This window comes from Mercenaria mercenaria, chromosome 5 (genome assembly GCF_021730395.1).
Source record: "Mercenaria mercenaria strain notata chromosome 5, MADL_Memer_1, whole genome shotgun sequence".
Lineage (NCBI taxonomy): Eukaryota > Metazoa > Mollusca > Bivalvia > Venerida > Veneridae > Mercenaria > Mercenaria mercenaria.
This window is the reverse complement of record NC_069365.1, coordinates 81,007,657-81,025,876: the sequence shown is the minus strand read 5'-3', so window position 1 is coordinate 81,025,876 and position 18,220 is coordinate 81,007,657. Positions and strand designations below refer to the sequence as shown.

Below are 18,220 nucleotides of genomic sequence, written 5' to 3'. Positions count from 1 at the left end.
ATGGCAGTCATTTAATGATGTTGCGATGGCAACCGACTGATTGAACATTTGCAGTATAAAACTCAACATGATACATATGTGCTTCTCATGTCAACCCTCATGTTGGGCAAACACATTCATAACACATTTTACCTGTTACGAATGCGATCGCATACGTACGAAATCTGTTACAAATGTGATCTGTTACGAATGTGGTCCTACAGTGCTTTAGTGTGGCGCGTGGCCGTTAACTGTTACCTATTGTAATAATGGATTGCATACACACAATAGAATTTGAATAGCCGCGGAGCAGGTCTTTAACCCACCTAAAAATGTGCGCATTGAAATGGCCTGAAGTCCATATATACCATAAAGTTCATCAAATATAGATCTGCTTTGTATCTATATCAAGCCTAATCAGGCTAATGCGGCATTTTATATAGCTACGGATTTCAATCTTTTCGTCCATTTTACAATTTGACAAGTAAATTGGTCAGTGTATATGACTGCATGTATTTCAAGACCCACCACGATCTAGTTACCTGCTTTTCAAACATAAAATCTTCAAGAAAATCATTCTAATAATACAGGTAATATACAGCTGTACTACAAGTTTTCAGGTGAACAATCTAGGCCCTTCCTGAATAAATGAGTTTTGACAAACTCATCTGCAAACTTATTCAGTCAATCTCTTTTTAGCATAGTTTCAAAAACATAGATGAATAATTATCTTACACTGTAGAAACAAAATATGATTGAAATTTAACTAAATAGGGCCTACACTGATTTCTGTACATATTGCTACAGTTATTCAATAAAACATTAAACACATTTTCTTGGTCTAATATATGTCACTGTCAATTTGCAACTAAATAACTTGTATATCTCATTTTTTTCCCATGCAAATCTTGTATAATTACAATCATGGAAATACAAAAGAATACGGTTAATTTGTTGTGCGTCTTTCAATTTGAAATAACTCTGTCATTTGAAAATTTGCACGAAATAAACGGATATCATTAAGTTAGCTATTGGACACAATGGCACCAGAACAGAAAGAAAATTACTCTGTACATGTTATACCTTACCCCTAGATATTCTTGTTCTGGTGCCAGTGATTGGACACACCACTCAAGTGTAATGTAGCGGTTTAAAAAATACAAGGGATAAAACTACGGAAACCCATAAGTGAGGACCCTCATATCAAATGCATGCACTCATTTTTCATTTTCATCCCATCAATCATTTTTCAATGTATATGGAATTGTACATTAGACATAGTGGTAATTTAGTATAACTAGGTGTTGAAGGCTATAACTGTACATTACTGGTCTTGATCTCTATACTGTTCGCTATTCCATCAGTAAATATTCAGTGAACATCACTCCAAATAAAAGATGGTATTGCCCGAATTTAATAATGGACCAGTCCATTGTAGGATAAAAATTAATATAAAAACATCCTTGCATTTCTTTGATACATGTAACACTAATGCGATTTTTTTTATCAATGTCATGGGTAATTATCAACAGAAATATATCTTTAACTTTAAAATTAGTGAAAGAAAGGAAACGGAAAAGAAAAGCAAACAGGCACGAATTGAAATACCCAGAGGCTCGAAATCACTAATAAAAAAATTAAGATCTTTTTAAAGCATAGGAAGCAAATAGTAAATAATATCAAAGTTTATTTGAGCCGTGCAATGAGAAAACCAACATAGTGGCTTTGCGACCAGCATGGATCCAGACCAGCCTGCGCATCCGCGCAGCCTGGTCAGGATCCATGCTGTTCGCTAACAGTTTCTCCAATTCCAATAGGCTTTAAAAGCGAACAGCATGGATCCTGACCAGACCGCGCGGATGCGCAGGCTGGTCTGGATCCATGCTGGTCGCACACCCACTATGTTGGTTTTCTCATGGCACGGCTCATTTGATTTAATGCGTTCATGAATTATTTTAAGTGAAAAAAAAGAACCCTCCTCAGCTCCGAAGTGTTAAGGATGAGAAACATATCATGTAATTTAAAAGAAAAACATCACTCACAAGTCATTTTCACTTATGTATTACAAAAATGTGATACTGTAAAATCACTTAATTTCGTGGTTTTGGTCTAAACGGCAATCTCGTGGTAATATGAATTCATTGATTTCAACTTTTGAACATAAAATGAATGGGAATTTCACATGTTCGTTGGGATTAAATTTCGTGGATTGACTCAACCACGAAATCCACGAAAATTAGTCCCCCACGAATATTAACGATTTCACAGTATTTCGAATGTAGTACAATTTAAATTTATCCGGTATCGTGCGTATTATTCACCATTCTTACCATGTGTTTTATACCCGTATACATGTAAACGCAGAGAAAATAACATTACAACGGAATGTGTGCAAATCACATTGCAGTAACGATTCTAAAATGCAAATGATTTGGCTGCTGAGCTCAAACTTTGACTTATGCACAGTTTCAAAGAATTCATTTCAACAGATTCTCATTTCATTCTTCAAGTAAATGTACGGTAAATTCTCTTTTAAATATTGCAGCTATAGGATATATTGTTTTCTACACCAAAGTAATTACTAAAATCTTTTGCGTGCTTTTAATATTACAATCGTTCTTCCATTGACAAAATCTTTTCAAAACTTACAATATCCGAGAAATGCATCTCTACTTTCTTTGAAACAGTCAAGTAAACAATGATACAGAGACAAACGTCATGTGACAGATGTTTAAGCTGAAATATAAAATCTAAATTCACAAAACGATTATAAAGGATTTTTTTATTAAGTGTGTAGACAACATTGATTTAGTAATTATATATTTGCTGGTTAAGAGTATTTATTACATATTTGTATCATAGGTTTAAAGAAATCGAAGTATTATCGTATTTCACAGGTATGATAATTTCGTGCGTTAAATAATTTTGATTGATGTATTTTTTCAGTAATACATTTTGGGAAATGATTATCAAGACGTCCCAAGAAGGTGACTGGTGTTAAAACTTGGTTTCTTTATACTGCCCACCTCCTCCCACGACGGAATGGAAAAGAGATGAGTGTGTGCCTTGTCCGCGCAGTCTGGTCAGGATCCATACTGTTCGCTAACGGTTTCTCTTATTGCAACAGGCTTTGAAAGCGACAGCATGGATCATGACCAGACTGCTGATCGCAAATGCACTATGTTGGTTTCTCATGGTGCGGCTCATATATGCATCCAAAATCGTATATGTAGATATAATTTAAAATTTATTTAGATTTAAATATGTATTCAGAATAACAAATGCAAGTGGAGCAAGAGAGAAACAGAATTAAGAAATCTTGATAAAAGTTCTGATACAGGAGCAATAACAGTCTGTCGTTATAAAAATTAGTACAAGGTCAAAGTCCAAGAAAACGGCATAAGCATGTGCTATGATATTGTCCCTACCCCCATACCCACTCCTGATCAGTTTTTATTACTTCTTAGTATGGAGTTATAACCTTCTTTTTTTGGATTTTAAATGTTACTCAGCTGCGTAACTGAATATTGATATTGAAGAACAATCATCTAAGAAACAAAGATATGCAATAACAGTCATAGGTCACCAGTATTGAAACAGAGTTATCTGCCCTTGAAAACGGCATTTTCCCCAAACATTAAGCAGGATGAGGGCTATGTGGTCGAAATAGGGTTGTCTAATTTTCAGCTTTTCAATGAACTAATTAACATCTTAATTAACATCTTATTGCTCTCCTACATCTACAGAAATCTGATTGCGATGTTATCCAACAATTGTCTTTACAAATAGCCATGTTTCCAAATATCAGTCAGTATCTTTATTTGTAAATACCCCTTTTAACAGTTAATGGTACTGTCCAACTTGGAAGATGGACAAGTTCACTATAGAAATTTAGTAGGGTAAGAGTAAATTCGTTCATGAGATATTTTTATTGATAAAACCGAACCTTCATTAGCCCTGAAGTATTAAGGATGAGAAACATAATGCATCATGTTTTCACTCATCACAAACAAGTATTAATTATAAAATATAGAGGATATTTGTTTGTTTTGAGTGAATATGGAATATATCTCACTTCGAGGTGAGATATATATTCCATATTCACTCAAAATAAACAAATGTTCTTTTTATTTAATGCTCAATATATAAATATTACGTTGAGATGTGCATTCTGCAACAAATTTTAATCTCAGCACGGGAAACAGACGTCAGACGTGTTGTGACGTTATAAAGACGCACACAAAATAAAGTTCCATTTTATTTTATTTTTTGCTGCATAACGTTATGAAATTCTCATTAAGTTAAATAATTTGAATCGAGAAATATACTATAAAGAGCAAAGTGCACAATTTTCATCCTATTTTAAGCAAATAATTTATAATTCATACATACTGAATGCGGGGGCGGAGCTATATCTCTCACAGTGTGAAAATATAGATTTCATATTTTCACAGTGTGAGTGATGAGATATGAAAATATTTAACTGATAGAATACAGTATTTCATTAGTTAGCATAAAATAAAAAATGAAAATTTGTTTGTTTTTCGTGAATATGGAATATATCTCACCTTGAAGTGAGAAAATGTTCATAGTTTCACTCGCGCTCCGCACTCGTGAAAATATTTGATTTACTCACTTCTCAGTGAGATATATTCCATATTTACTCAAGACAAACAAATATCCTCTTTGTACTATTACAAGAATGTGATATTTCGTCAGTAGTACAATTTAAATATATCCGGTGTTATGTGTATAAATCACCACTCTTACATTTTGCGTCGTCGATCGAAGTAACAGACGCAGTAGAGAGTGATTGTTGTTTTACTTCTGCAAAATTCGTAGTTTAACAATGAATGTTGGGACACTTATTGTGCTTATATATTTGATAGCGCCGGTGGTTTTTGTGCAAGGGTCGGAGAAAAAGGGCGTGGTCCACTGGGCAGATAGTTATAAGTGTGATGATTTCAAAGCATTAGATAACATGACTTGGTGGTAAGTCCATTTATCACTTCAGATTGTCAGATAGTATTTTGTTTCTGATTTCAAGTAGATATTTTTTTTTAAATACAACTTTGGTAGTGTGTTATTTATCTTTAACATAATGATAACTTATGTTTTACGATCACATCTGCTATTCGAACATGAACCGTTTAGTTTCAAGATCCATCCACAGAGTGCAGTCGTTATTACATTTTATAAAATATTCAATATATATTTTTGGTACCAGGTCTACATTTTTATTTTTATTCATTACATAAATCTTTTTTCTCAGTTTCCTTTCTGTTTTTTTTACAATTAAACAGTGCGGGATTGAGTTATATACAAAGATATTTCCACTACTGTCTATTTTACCGTCACAAATCATCCGTGTATTGTTATAAGGGCAGTAATTTTAATTAAGAGTTTTTATAAGAGAAACAAATAACGAAATGAAAAACTGATTTATTCACCTTCGAATTGCCTTCTTTTTCGTGCAATATATCATCAAGGGCGGGCGCGTGGATAGAACCATCGGTCTCCCGTAAGCCAGATGGATGGTTTCTCACATGTAAAAATCACCGCCCTAAGTGAGCTCGGACCCACATCGGTGATGGGCAAGTAATTCAAAGACAGCGACCCTAACCACTCGGCCACGGAGGCTCCATTAAGGATATGTAGTATTATATCACGTCAGTATTACAGAAGTTTTACCTGACATACTGTATGAATCTCCAGATGATTTGTTAGGCCTGGATCACATTCGAGTGTGGTCCAGCTTGGTAAAATTCTTGAGAAACGAATACACCTCAGATCATGTGGCAAAAAATGTTTCTCCTGAATTATTTACAGAGCGAGGAATATAAATGAAACCGGTTCAGGTGCGGGCAAGACAGGGAAGAATGTTTCCACTCAATGCATTTTGAACTTTAATTTTTGCCAGTTTGTATTAAGTTTTAATAATCAGGCGGTAACTTTATGTCTTTTGTCAATCGTTACATTTTACATAGACGAATCTATTTTGTGTAAATTGTTATTTTTTGACCTTTATTCCGAAACACTAACTTGACTTATTTTGTTGGTTTGTTTAGTGTTTAACGCCGTTTTTCAACAGTATTTCAGTTATGTAAATGGCAGTTTTCCTGGATTCTGGACCAGTACAAACCTGTTCTCCGAAAGTAACTGCCAACTTCTCCACATGATTCAGAGGTGGAGGACAAATGATTTCAGTCACAATGTATTTTATAAATTGAGACGGAGAACATACGCCCCGACCGTGGATCGAACTTGCAACCCAGCGATCCGTAGATCTATGATGTCCCTATTGAGCTAAGCGCACTATTTTATACATTATATTGCATTATAAAAACTGTATTGCTGTCACTGTTGAAAATTTCGATAAATCACTACGTAGAAAGCAATATAAAGTAACAAGAGGGTCAAGATGGCCCTGTATCGCTCACCAGAGTATCATTGCTCAAAATGATACGATCGAGTTTTGACATAGAGCACATAGGCATACACATTAAATATCATCAGGATTAACATTTTCTTGTAACGGTCCCTTTGACCTAGTCAGGATGAATTTCCATACCAAGTTTGAGGGTCCTAGGCTCAAATGCTGCATTTTTGCACTACCATGACTATTCCTTACCCAGGAAGACTTAAATAACATTTAAAACCAATCTCATTAGATGCTGCTGATATATATTCGTTTACATAAAATAAAGGGAGGTAATTTGTCACAAATTCAGTCAAAAGTTATCTACCCTGATTGTCCGAGTCCATCTGATGGCACAAATCGAGGGCTCAGAGCAAAACTAGTCTATCTGCTTCTATTTCTATATACACTTAGACTAGTTTCGCTCTGAGCCCTCGAAATGACATTTCAAATCAGTATCTTCATTGGATACTGAGATACACCCATTTGATTTGAAAGAAAAGGAGGTAATTTGATATAAAATCAGTCGATAGCTGTCCACCCTGATTGCCTCAGTCCAACTAAAGACAATAATGAAATTTCAAATGAGTTCTATAATTATTTACCAAGATAAATCCATTTTATTAAAATCGGGGAGGTAATCATGCATTGGTATGCAGGTAGAAGATACAAAGTACAAGCCTATACAAAGTTATCTAATATGACTATTTCTTACCATGGAAGACATAAATAAATAACGTTTCAAACCAATCTCATTTGAAGCTGTTAAGGTGTATTCGTTTAGATAAAAAGACAAAGGACGGTAATTTGTCATAAATTCAGTCAATATGTATCTTCACTGATTGTCCAAGTCTGTCTGTTGACATAAATGAAATTTCAGATCAGTATCTCCATTAGTTACGGAGCTATACCCATTTTAATTTGAAATAAAGGGAGGTAATTTGATATAAAATCAGTCCATAGTTATCTACCCTGATTGTTTCAGTCCAACTAATGACAATAATGAAATTTCAAATAAGTCCTGTAAGTACTCACTGATATAAATCCATTTTGTACGGAGTTCCGTTTGGACAATCGTGACTTTTTATTGAATCCTAAACCGCGATGTACGATGGTACGATGACGAAAACGCGATGGTGCGATGGCACGATGATGAAACAACTATGGTACGATGGTGAAAACTCGCTGGCACGATGATGAAATCGCGATGATGCGATGGTAAGATGGTGAAATGTCGATGTAATATCGCGTTTTCATCATCGTACCATCGCATTTTCACCATCGTATCATCGTACCATCTCGTTGTCACCATCGTGCCATCGCGTTCTTACCATCGTGCTATCGCGTTTTCATCATCGTACCATCGCATTATCACCATCGTACCATCGTGAAAACGCGATGGTACGATGGTGAGTACGCGATGGCACGATGTTGATAACGCGATGGTACGATGGTGAAAACGTGACGGTACGATGGTGAAAACGCGACGGTACGATGACGAAAACGCGATATTACATCGACATTTCACCATCGCACCATCGCGATTTCGTCATCGTGTCATCGGATTTTCACCATCGTACCGGCGTTGTTTCATCATCGTGCCATCGCGCATCGCATTTTCATCATCGTCCCATCGTGCATCGCGGTTTAGTATTAAATAAAATGTCACGATTGTCCAAACTGAACACCATAATTTTGATTATAATCATGGGAGGTTATCAGATATAAAAAAACTCTGGAACCTACGACTGGGTCTGACAGATTCGTCATGGAATCCAAGATTTATTGTTGTTGAAGATATTTTGGAAGTTTGTATCAGATCAAACCATAAATGAAGTCTCTATATGGCTGCAAAAGCCAAAGTAGCAAATTGTGGACATTTAAGGTGCCATAACTCTGAAACCCATGATGGAATCTGGTCAGTTCAAGAAAGGAACCGAAATCTTATGGTGACACATGGGGACACAAGTTTTGTGCAAGTTTGGTTAAATTCAAGTTATAAATGAAGCTGCTATTGTGCAGACAAGGTCAAAATATCTAATTTTGGCCCTTTCAGGGACCATCACTCTAGAACCCATAATTGAATCTGGCCAGTTCAAGAAAGGAACCAAGATCTCATAGTGATACAAGTTGTGTGCATGTTTGGTAAAATTTAAGTCAAAAATAAATATGCTATTTTGCAGACAATGACAAAATAGCTAATTTTGGCTCTTTCAGGGGCCACAACTCTGGAACCCATAATGGGATCTAGACAGTTCAAGAAAAGAACCGAGATCTTATGGTGATACAAGTTGTGTGCAAGTTTGGTCAAAATAAAATCATAAATGAAACCTCTATCGTGCAGACAAGAAATTGTTGACAGACGCACGCACGGACAGCAAACGAAGGGTGATCACAAAAGCTCACCCTGTCACTATGAAACAGGTGAGCTAAAAAATTGGTGAGGTGAAAATTGTTGAATTGGCAAGCTGGATGCAATTATATTTTTATAAATTTAAATTCGAAACAGATTGGTTTTGTACAGAGATCATAAAATGCTGAGGTATAAAGTAATTCTCACGTTGGATGGTATTATATAATTAACAGTATATAGTTTTGCTTGCATATGTTATTGATTAAAAACAGACAGATAAATAGATAAATAGATAAATCTTTAATTCCTTCATAAGAAAAGAAGCATATAATAATACAAACATGATCACAATCTCTTGCAAGATATAATTCGTTTACAAGACGAAATATACACATTGATGTTGAATCTAACATATTTCAAAACTGACAGTTAACATAAATTTGACTGTTAATTTGATGAACATGACAAAATGATACCGCAAAATCCTAGTCTTTCCCATGGACCGAATTTCTTTATACTTGACTGCAACTGAAGTCTGAAACAGAAATAAAAATATAAAAAATGCACAGTTCTCTTGCTTTGATCTTCAATAACCTGCCCTTGAAAATTGGATTGTTTTTTATTTTAATATATATTTCCGTTTTAAACTTGATTCTCTGTCAGTAAACAAAGTCAAGGTCAAGGTCACTCTTGCTGAAAATAAAAGAAACATGTTTTCTGCTCAATAACTTTAGTTTGCATAGATGTATTGAAAATAAACTTCACTCATAAATAGTTTTTAAGAAAGTAAAGGTTGGGATTTTCTATGGGGTCAGTAAGGTCAAGTTCAAGGTAAGCATAACGTAATTAATGTTCATATTTGGAAAATTCCACCGTGGCGCAATGGGCTAGAGCCTTGAGCCAAAGCTACTTTTTGTAGTGTCGAACGGAAGGGCAGCGATTCAAACCCCACTGAGCTCATTTTGTTTTGTAATACAAAGGTCATTTTAATGCCACTGGGTCAAGGTCAAAGTCATATATATTTAGAAGTGATATGTTTGCTCAGTTTGGTTATCAAAAGGGTGGTATCCGGTTTATGATTTTAGTTTAAACTTACATACTGTGAGCAAAAATTTGGTGAGTAGCATAGCTTTCGATGATATTTTGGGTCACTGTTACTAAAAATGAAAAATAAATGGCATCCACTCTATGTCTTTAGTTTGTTTAAACCTATTGTCAGTTAACTTGGTATGTAGATAGCTTTTATCAAACACAAAGGTTGAAAATATATCGTCAAGTTATTGTAAATGTTGTTACAGATTACTGAATGCAAAAATGTGTTATTTTTCAAAATGCATTGCAAGGGTTTAATACCAAGTTTTCTTTTAATTTAGTTCTGCCAGAGTTATCGCATCCTTCCCAGTCATATTGCCAACATAAACCTTGCTGACTTTTTTTATCATAAACATTAGATATGTCAGAAAACGATGAGAATTTCAATAGTTAACTGCGTAGAAAGCATATAATGTAAGCAAAATTGGTAAAATGAATAGTTTAATTAACAAGCTGGATGAAATTATATTTTTGTAAATTTAAATTGGAAACAAATTGGTTTCTTCAATGATAATAAAAAAGTAAAAATAAACTAAAATTTAAAATAATTCGCAAGTTGGGTGATATTATACAAGTGGCAGAATCTAGTAGTTTTGCTTGTAGCTGTTGTTGATTAAAAATAAAAAACATCAAAATTTAATCAAAACCCCTTTGATGTGTCAGTCATCACGGATATCAATTTTCTACATAAAAAGTTTATTTGCTTTTAATCGAAATTATAGTTTAAACTTTTTGTTTTAACTTACTTCACGAAATAACCACTGATTGATTAAAGGTAATTATTATACAAATGTACGTGCAGTTACAGGCATAATAAACCCACAGTTTTGTTAAAACGAATACCCGTGTTAATATAATAATAGACAAGTTTACTAACACATTAGAAATGTTGACCAAGAACGGATGCGAAACTGATTGGGTTGCGACAAAATTGTTAACTCCTTCTTTTTCTAAACAGTTTCAAATCATTTTGAAGGGGCATATACAGCAGAATTTTAATAAATTACAAATCATGAAAGCGCCTTCGCAATCTTCTTGGCCAAGTATTAATTTATCTTGCAAAACAAAATCAAAATAACAGCTGTTATACATGGTGTTATGTGCAGCAAATTACAAATAATACTTTAAAATCAGAACTCAGCTACCAGACCAAATATGTACTGAAGATACCACTGGTAAATATTTCAGTCTGTCTGTTTCAAAGAGGTTAAATTCATCCCCGTTAGGTAATCCTTGATACATACACAATAGGCAGTATACAGTATGCTTATTTAAAAAATTTAAAAAAGAAATTAAGGCATGTACATGTACGCAGCACATGTGTAGAAGGCATTTAATGAATGTGTGCATTTTTCAAATTTACAGTATTTTGTTAAATCTGTCCGCTTGAAATTACGTTCGTCTGCTTGTCCGAAACCTTTTCGCAATTAAAGTAAAAAATTGAAAGGCCCACAGTGCCTTTGTTTTTGTTATGGACATAAATTATTCTATTTCTTGCTAAAAACTAATTTTTGATATTTATGTTCTCACGTATTTTCTAAGGGTTTGAATATTGATTAAAATAGTGGAAAACATTTTTTTTTAAATCCATTGCTTTTATTACCTCCTTTTATCCCTCCAGCTGTATAGGTTCGTGTGTTTTATCAACAGTAATGATGTTCTTACCACGTAATTCTGATTTTCATCTGTAACAAAAAATTGATTTATCTGTTTTTAACACGAAAAATAATAATTCGTATGGGACTTTAGCTGTGTAGTATGTATATTTTAATGAGGATATACATACCGGTACTATCACAATTAAGGGTAGAAAGTTAATGTATCAAAAGAAGCCCTTAAGAACAGATTCGACTATTTTGTTTGCTTTGAAATGCTTCGTAAGGATCGTCTAGGTCTGATTAATGAATAACTCTCATAAATGATACAGAAATCGTTAGAAAGATCTAGACTTTTACTCGTGTAGTACCTTGTGTAAGAGCAGATTTATTTCAGAAGAATGTTAACCGAGTGACGTATACAAATATCTGAGCCGCACCATGAGAAAACAAACATAGTGCGTTTGCGACCAGCAGGGATCCAGACCAGCCTGCCCATCTGCGCAGTCTGGTCAGGATCCATGCTGTTCGGTAACAGTTTCTCTGATTGCAATAGGCTTTGTAAGCGAACAGCATGGAACCTGACTAGACTGCACAGATGCGCAGGTTAGTCTGGATCCATGCTGGTCGCAAATGCACTGTGTTGGTTTTCTAATGGTGCGACTAATTTATTCTTAAAATACTGTATTACAAGTCCTTTTATTACAGATCCTAATAAAAAAGTTCATTGCATTAAACACGGTCAAAATGTTTGCATGTACTTTCGAGGGGAAAATTATCTCAGTTTATATTTTGAATTAATGTCTTTGAACAACTTCAAGAATATTACATTCCCGTGCCTCTATACAACTAACTTGACAAATAGAAGGCAAAACTTATTGATATTGAAACTGCTTGTACTTTATCAACACACGTAATTGAAAATAAATACAAAAAAGAGCGATGTCAACATTGTTTGATACATGCGCCTGAACATGTTTGATAGAAACATGCCAAGTCAAAAACAGGGACATCCAACCAACGTTTGAGATGTATACAAAGTTTCATTTCAGTTGTTGGATGGAAACTACAAAAAGTGTAAAGAACACAAGAAAGTGCGATGCACTGACAGACGGACTGTTCTAATATTATGCCTCACGGACCTCCGACAACGGCAAAAGTGATAGAATACCATGTAAAAAGAGAAGCAAGTACAATCTCTATAATAAACAGAAAATAACATATACAGATCCGGAAGCCTTTTCATAGTTTACGCTAATCATACAGAACAATTTTAGAGCTTTGTATATTATAGCAAAACTGTTAAAAACGTAATTCCATCAAACTACACAACAGACAAAAATATTTCGTACATATTAAGCCACATAGTACAACAGTAATATAAACTTTTGTTTGCAATTTAACAGTTACTAAACATAGAGTTTACCGATTTTTTACTGCCGTTATTTGTACAATAAAACCATGACAAATTATCTACTTTACAGCCAATTTTCCACATACTAGATCAAAAACAGTGGATTTATAATGACAAGTTTTATGAACATCAAAAGCAAGTCACATTTAATATCCTTTGATGATTGACATTTCAAAAAACAAAAGTATATATTATCTTATACTTTATTCTATTTGATTCGGCCTTTTTAGGAAGATAATTTATTATGTTCTGTAACTTGTTTTAAAACATGCAGTCGCACATTTTGAATCATATATCACCTATTAGTCTCTTAGTGTTATGATAGGACATATTGGAATGTTGTAATTTCTTCAAACATTTTTAGTATAGTGTAAAACAAGAGCTGTCAGAGAATAGCAACGCCCATTATTCTAGCGCTTTGTCACAAACGTGAATAAATGAATAGCTACGCAGAAAATATAGACAATTACAAACGGGGCACCACTACAGTCATCAATGAAGCCAAATTCGAGGGGTTCAAACAAAATATTACCAGAAAAGACAAAGAGCACATGACTCAGCCAGCAAGAGAGATAAAGAAAATAGGCAATTTACATCTGAATGAACAAGTTAAAGTTTAAATGTTTTCCTCTTTGCAGTATCTTAGATTCAAGCTTACACACTACTAATAAAACATTTCCAAGTCGAAAAAACTTTGTCAAATGAAAAGAAAGATGTGGAGCCTATGCATTTCATTCCAGATAATCAAAAAGAACAAGAGTTTGACGTTTTAGTTCAAACCGACTTAATCAATATTGCTAAGAATAAAGTAAATGCTGCTCTCACAGCTGAATGTTAATAAAATAAATAAATAAATAAATAATAATAAAAAAGAAAAAACAATGTAGAAGAAATTGTTTACTACGAAACTCGGACTCTAAATGAGCACAGACAATTATTTATTTAGACCAAACCTACATCTAGAATAAGATCAAAAACACTAAAGTCTTTATAAATGTGTATCACTAAAAATACTTATAATTAGGAGTGATTTTGTTTACCCTAGTGCATTTTCAAATATTTCCGGTATTGCTCATATCAGTCATTCATCGTGATCACTAGTACATAAATAAGGTTTAAGATGTTTTTGTCGATTGTATGTAAATATCGCATAGGCTTAAACAAATTATTTGCTTCCGGTAACATGCCCCCAAACATAGGGTAGGTAGGTCGGATTTGTTTTTCAATACTTTTTTATTAATTTAGACTTTGCGGAAATTATTTTAATGTTAAAAATGAATACAAATAAGATGATTATGCCTTTAGAGTATCAGTAAGTTGATTTCTAACATCACTTACCATGTTTAAAGCACAAAAGTGCAGTTTTGCAACTTTTGTTAAATCAAAAACAAATATTCTCCAAGGCCATAAAAACATTTTGGGTCGGGATACCGACGGGATAGGTCGGGATACCGGAAACAAACATATTTTAAGGCATTGCAAAGCCTTTTACAGTTGGTGCAGATAATAATACCTGTTGTTGATAGTAAACATTTTATAGTATTGCAATATTCGCAGCTTCAGAATTTCGGTATTTTAAAAGCAGTTATTTGCTTTAAAGTGTTAGTACTTTTTGTGCAAGGGTCGAAGAAAAAGGGCGTGGTACACTTGGCTGATAGTTATATTTGTTCTGATTTTTAAGCATTAGATAACATGACTTGGTGGTAAGTTTACCCTCACTTTATAAACATTTTTTTTCTATTTCTTTGTTTTAATTATTCGTTTATTGATATGTCTTTTTTTTAAATTTCACAGTTAGATAGTACCATACTAGTATTGTTCCTACTTTTGGTTAACACCAAGAAGAAGAAGAAGAAGAAGTTCCTACTTTTAACAGTTTCATTTAAATACATTTTGCAAGTTTTATATTTTGGCTCTTATATTACATGTGGGCTTGAAACTACTGTTTGCTTGGCAAAACCGGCAACATATGTTGAAAAGAATACTTTTAATTGAAATATCAATTTAATGGCATTACATGCACGCTATTCTTCGTAAAATATAAAAAAACCCTGTGTAATTATGTTCTACACGACATTTCAAACTAACAGAATTAATTGTACTTTTATATGCGAAGGTGTCTCCGTGGTCAAGTAGTTAATGTCGCTGATTTTGTAATCACTTGCCCCTCACCTCTGTTGGTTAGAAACTTCACTTGTGGTTCGGGATTCTTTAATGTAAGGAAGTCATCAAACGTCTTGTTGAAGGTCAATGGTTCTACATTAGTGCCCGCCCGTGCCTACAATAATGCTCGGAGGTACACACAGTGTCTTCCTTCATCGAAAACCTTTACTGACGATGGTAAAAAGAAACTAATATCACTTGTCTGTCTTGCTTAACTTAATCCCAGATACACAGAAAATGGAGGCTACATTGGAGTCACGCATGTCCGTTCGTCTGTTTCCCCTTCTGCCAGTCCGAATTTATGTCGGCTCCGTATCTTATTACACGCTGAGAAGATTTTCTTAAAATTTGCATCAACTATTCATCCGATAAAAACGTCTTGCAGAGCGCATAAACAATGTCATTAGGATCAAGATCAAGGTCATAATCTTGGCATTTTATTTTTCATGTATCACTTACGTTAAGCCAATTCGTCAAGGAAGAAACATAAAACTAACATTGTGTTTTGTATTTCACTATGTGTATTGCCTTACCAAAGAGATGTCTTTATAGGGTACAAAAGGCACTACAGTACTTTTAATATTGCACATGAACTGCTATAGGTAGCCTAAAGAGGATTAAAGGGAGATTTAGTATATACAGCAATATTCAAACCTTTGACAAATGTTAAAGAAAGTAATTATCAAATATAGGATTTAGCATTATGAGCCTTTAACCATTACTAAATTTGCTGCTGAATCAAGTTTTATCTGAAGATCAATTACGATCCGGATTACCAATCCTCACCCTCACGCGCCGCTGGATTCAGAAAAAGATAACCGTTCCATAGACGATCTGACTCTCTTCCCCGCATCCAAATTTCAATGCTTTATGCAAGTCCACTCGCTTAGCTAGAGAGAGAGAGAGAGAGAGAGAGAGAGAGAGCGCAAATCTACGGATTGCAGTTTTGAACGTTCAACACTTTGCAAATACTTGCAGTTACGTTTATGAAGGACATTTTGTCTGCAATCATGTGGAGAAGTTGGCATTTACTTGCAGATAACTGGGTAGTACCGGTACAGAATCCAAATACACTGATTATCTGAGTTAACTGCGCGCCGTTATATAGCTGAAATACTGTTGGAAAAACGGAAAGAAACCGAAAACAAACAAACAAGTGCTGAAAGCTAAATTGTTGACAACTTTCGAGTTCACGTGATTCAGTTGTAAGTGTTGTTTTAATTTAAAATACCTAACGTGGCGGTCTCAAGTACTTATCAATAACCGAATGATAGAATTCGTGCATATACTGCATAATTATGTTTGTGTGTGTGTGTCATTGTATTGTATTTTTTTTTTGTAAACGAGATGGCGTCGTTTCAATAACGGTGGGTATTAACGATAGTCTGAATTACTGCACATAACCTTATTAGCCCATTAAACAGCTCTGTATTTCTCACCAAATATGGTTTTTGAATTAAGATTCATTCATTAGAATCAAAGTGGGAGGAAGTTATAGTCCACATTTATGAATTGAACAGTGCGGAGGATATAGTCTGGGGGATATGTTTTTACGTTATATCGTTAATTCTTTTGCAAGTTAGACGGTGTGAAATTTTGTCACCTGATGTTGACAACAAATAGAAAAATTGCCTGTAGCTATCGAATAAATACGGAAATATTTAAACAGTTTGATACGCCATCATCATGGATCACCTATCTATATGAATAATTCATTTATTTTTAAAGCAGGTTTAAGATGAAAAACACGTTTTATTTTATGCTAACTGATGAAATACTGTTTTATCAGTGAGATATAATCCCTATCACTCATTGCATATCACCCACTGTAAATGCCGATCTCAGGATGAAAATTGTAGTTGCACTTTGTTATTTACAATTTGTTTTTCGATTCACATTATTTTCCTAAATGAGAATGTCATAACGTTATGCAGCAAAAAATAAAATAAAAGGGAACTTTGCTGTGTGGTCTTTTTAACGTCGCAACACGTCTGACGTCATGTATGTTTACGTGCGTCTGTTTCCCGCGCTGAAGTTAAAATTTGTTGAGAAATGCACATCTCGACGTAATTAAGCATAAAATATAAAGAAAATTTGTTTGTTTCTCGTGAATATGGAATATATCTCAACTCGAAGTGAAATTTCATTTTCACTTCTCAGTGAGATGTATTCCATAATCACTCAAAACAAACAAATATCCTCTATTTATATTGCTTGCTCCATGGACAACAACAACAGTAATGAATTAAGTAGATTTATATCCAATCGTTCTGTACAAAGTGAATAATTATAATATGATTTTCCTCCGCCTTCACAACGATACATGAGAAGGCGAATCGAAGAACAGACCTCCTGTTGATTCCTCAGGTTCTTAAATCATACAACAGCCTCAACTCTCTGCCCCTCAGTCACAGGGGCCTTTAAGTTAGTAGAAATACGTTAAAGTACAAAGCAGTACGCTAGAACATAATTATCTTGGTGATCGGAACTTTTATCACCTGATGTTGACAAAACATGTTTTCCTGTGGTTATTGATTTAATATAAAAACGTTCAAACCCCTTGATATGTCATTATCACATTTGTTTTTAAATCAGTTTAAAAAATTTACGGATGAAAAGCACGTTTTATCTTGTTTTCTGAATGAACCAGAAAACCATATTAATGGACCTTTCTCTACAACGCGCATGTGATCCGCCTTCAAAACAATACATGAGAAAGCAATGTAGGACCACACTCGTAACAGATCGCATTTGTAACAGGTGTTACAAATGCGATCGCATATGTAACAGGTGTTACAAATGAGATCGCATATGTAACAGAAATCAAGCACATTTGTAACAATTTTTGAGACAAATGTGATCGATGCCGATTCTTTATGTGACATCTGATCACATTTGTCACATGTCATTTTCAATCGGTAAAATGAACAAAAGAGTGCATTTTTAACATCTAAAACACATTTGTAACATGTTTTAGCTCACTTGTACGAAGTGACAAAATGAGCTATAGTGATCATCTTCTGTACGTCGTCCAACCGCCCGTCCGTTCACATTTTTCTTGTGAATACGATAGAGGCAACATTTATAATTTAATTTTGACAAAACTTGCACAGAACGTGTATATATATATGATATCTCGGTTCCTTTCAAAAACCAGCCATATCACCTTATTCGTCTTTGAGTTATTGCCCAAGAGATGGCAATAA

The 18,220-nt window shown here is 34.2% G+C and overlaps 1 protein-coding gene across 1 annotated transcript in view; it reads left to right on the top strand.

The window, feature by feature from the left end:
• Positions 1-4,735: 4,735 nt before the first annotated feature.
• Positions 4,736-18,220, top strand: part of LOC128545869 (uncharacterized) — a 33,793-nt gene continuing 20,308 nt past the window's right edge. Inside the window, exon 1 of the mRNA XM_045349437.2 lies at positions 4,736-4,971. Coding sequence (XP_045205372.2) covers positions 4,829-4,971 — 143 coding nt within the window. The 5' untranslated portion in view covers positions 4,736-4,828. The remainder of the gene's footprint in view (positions 4,972-18,220) is intronic.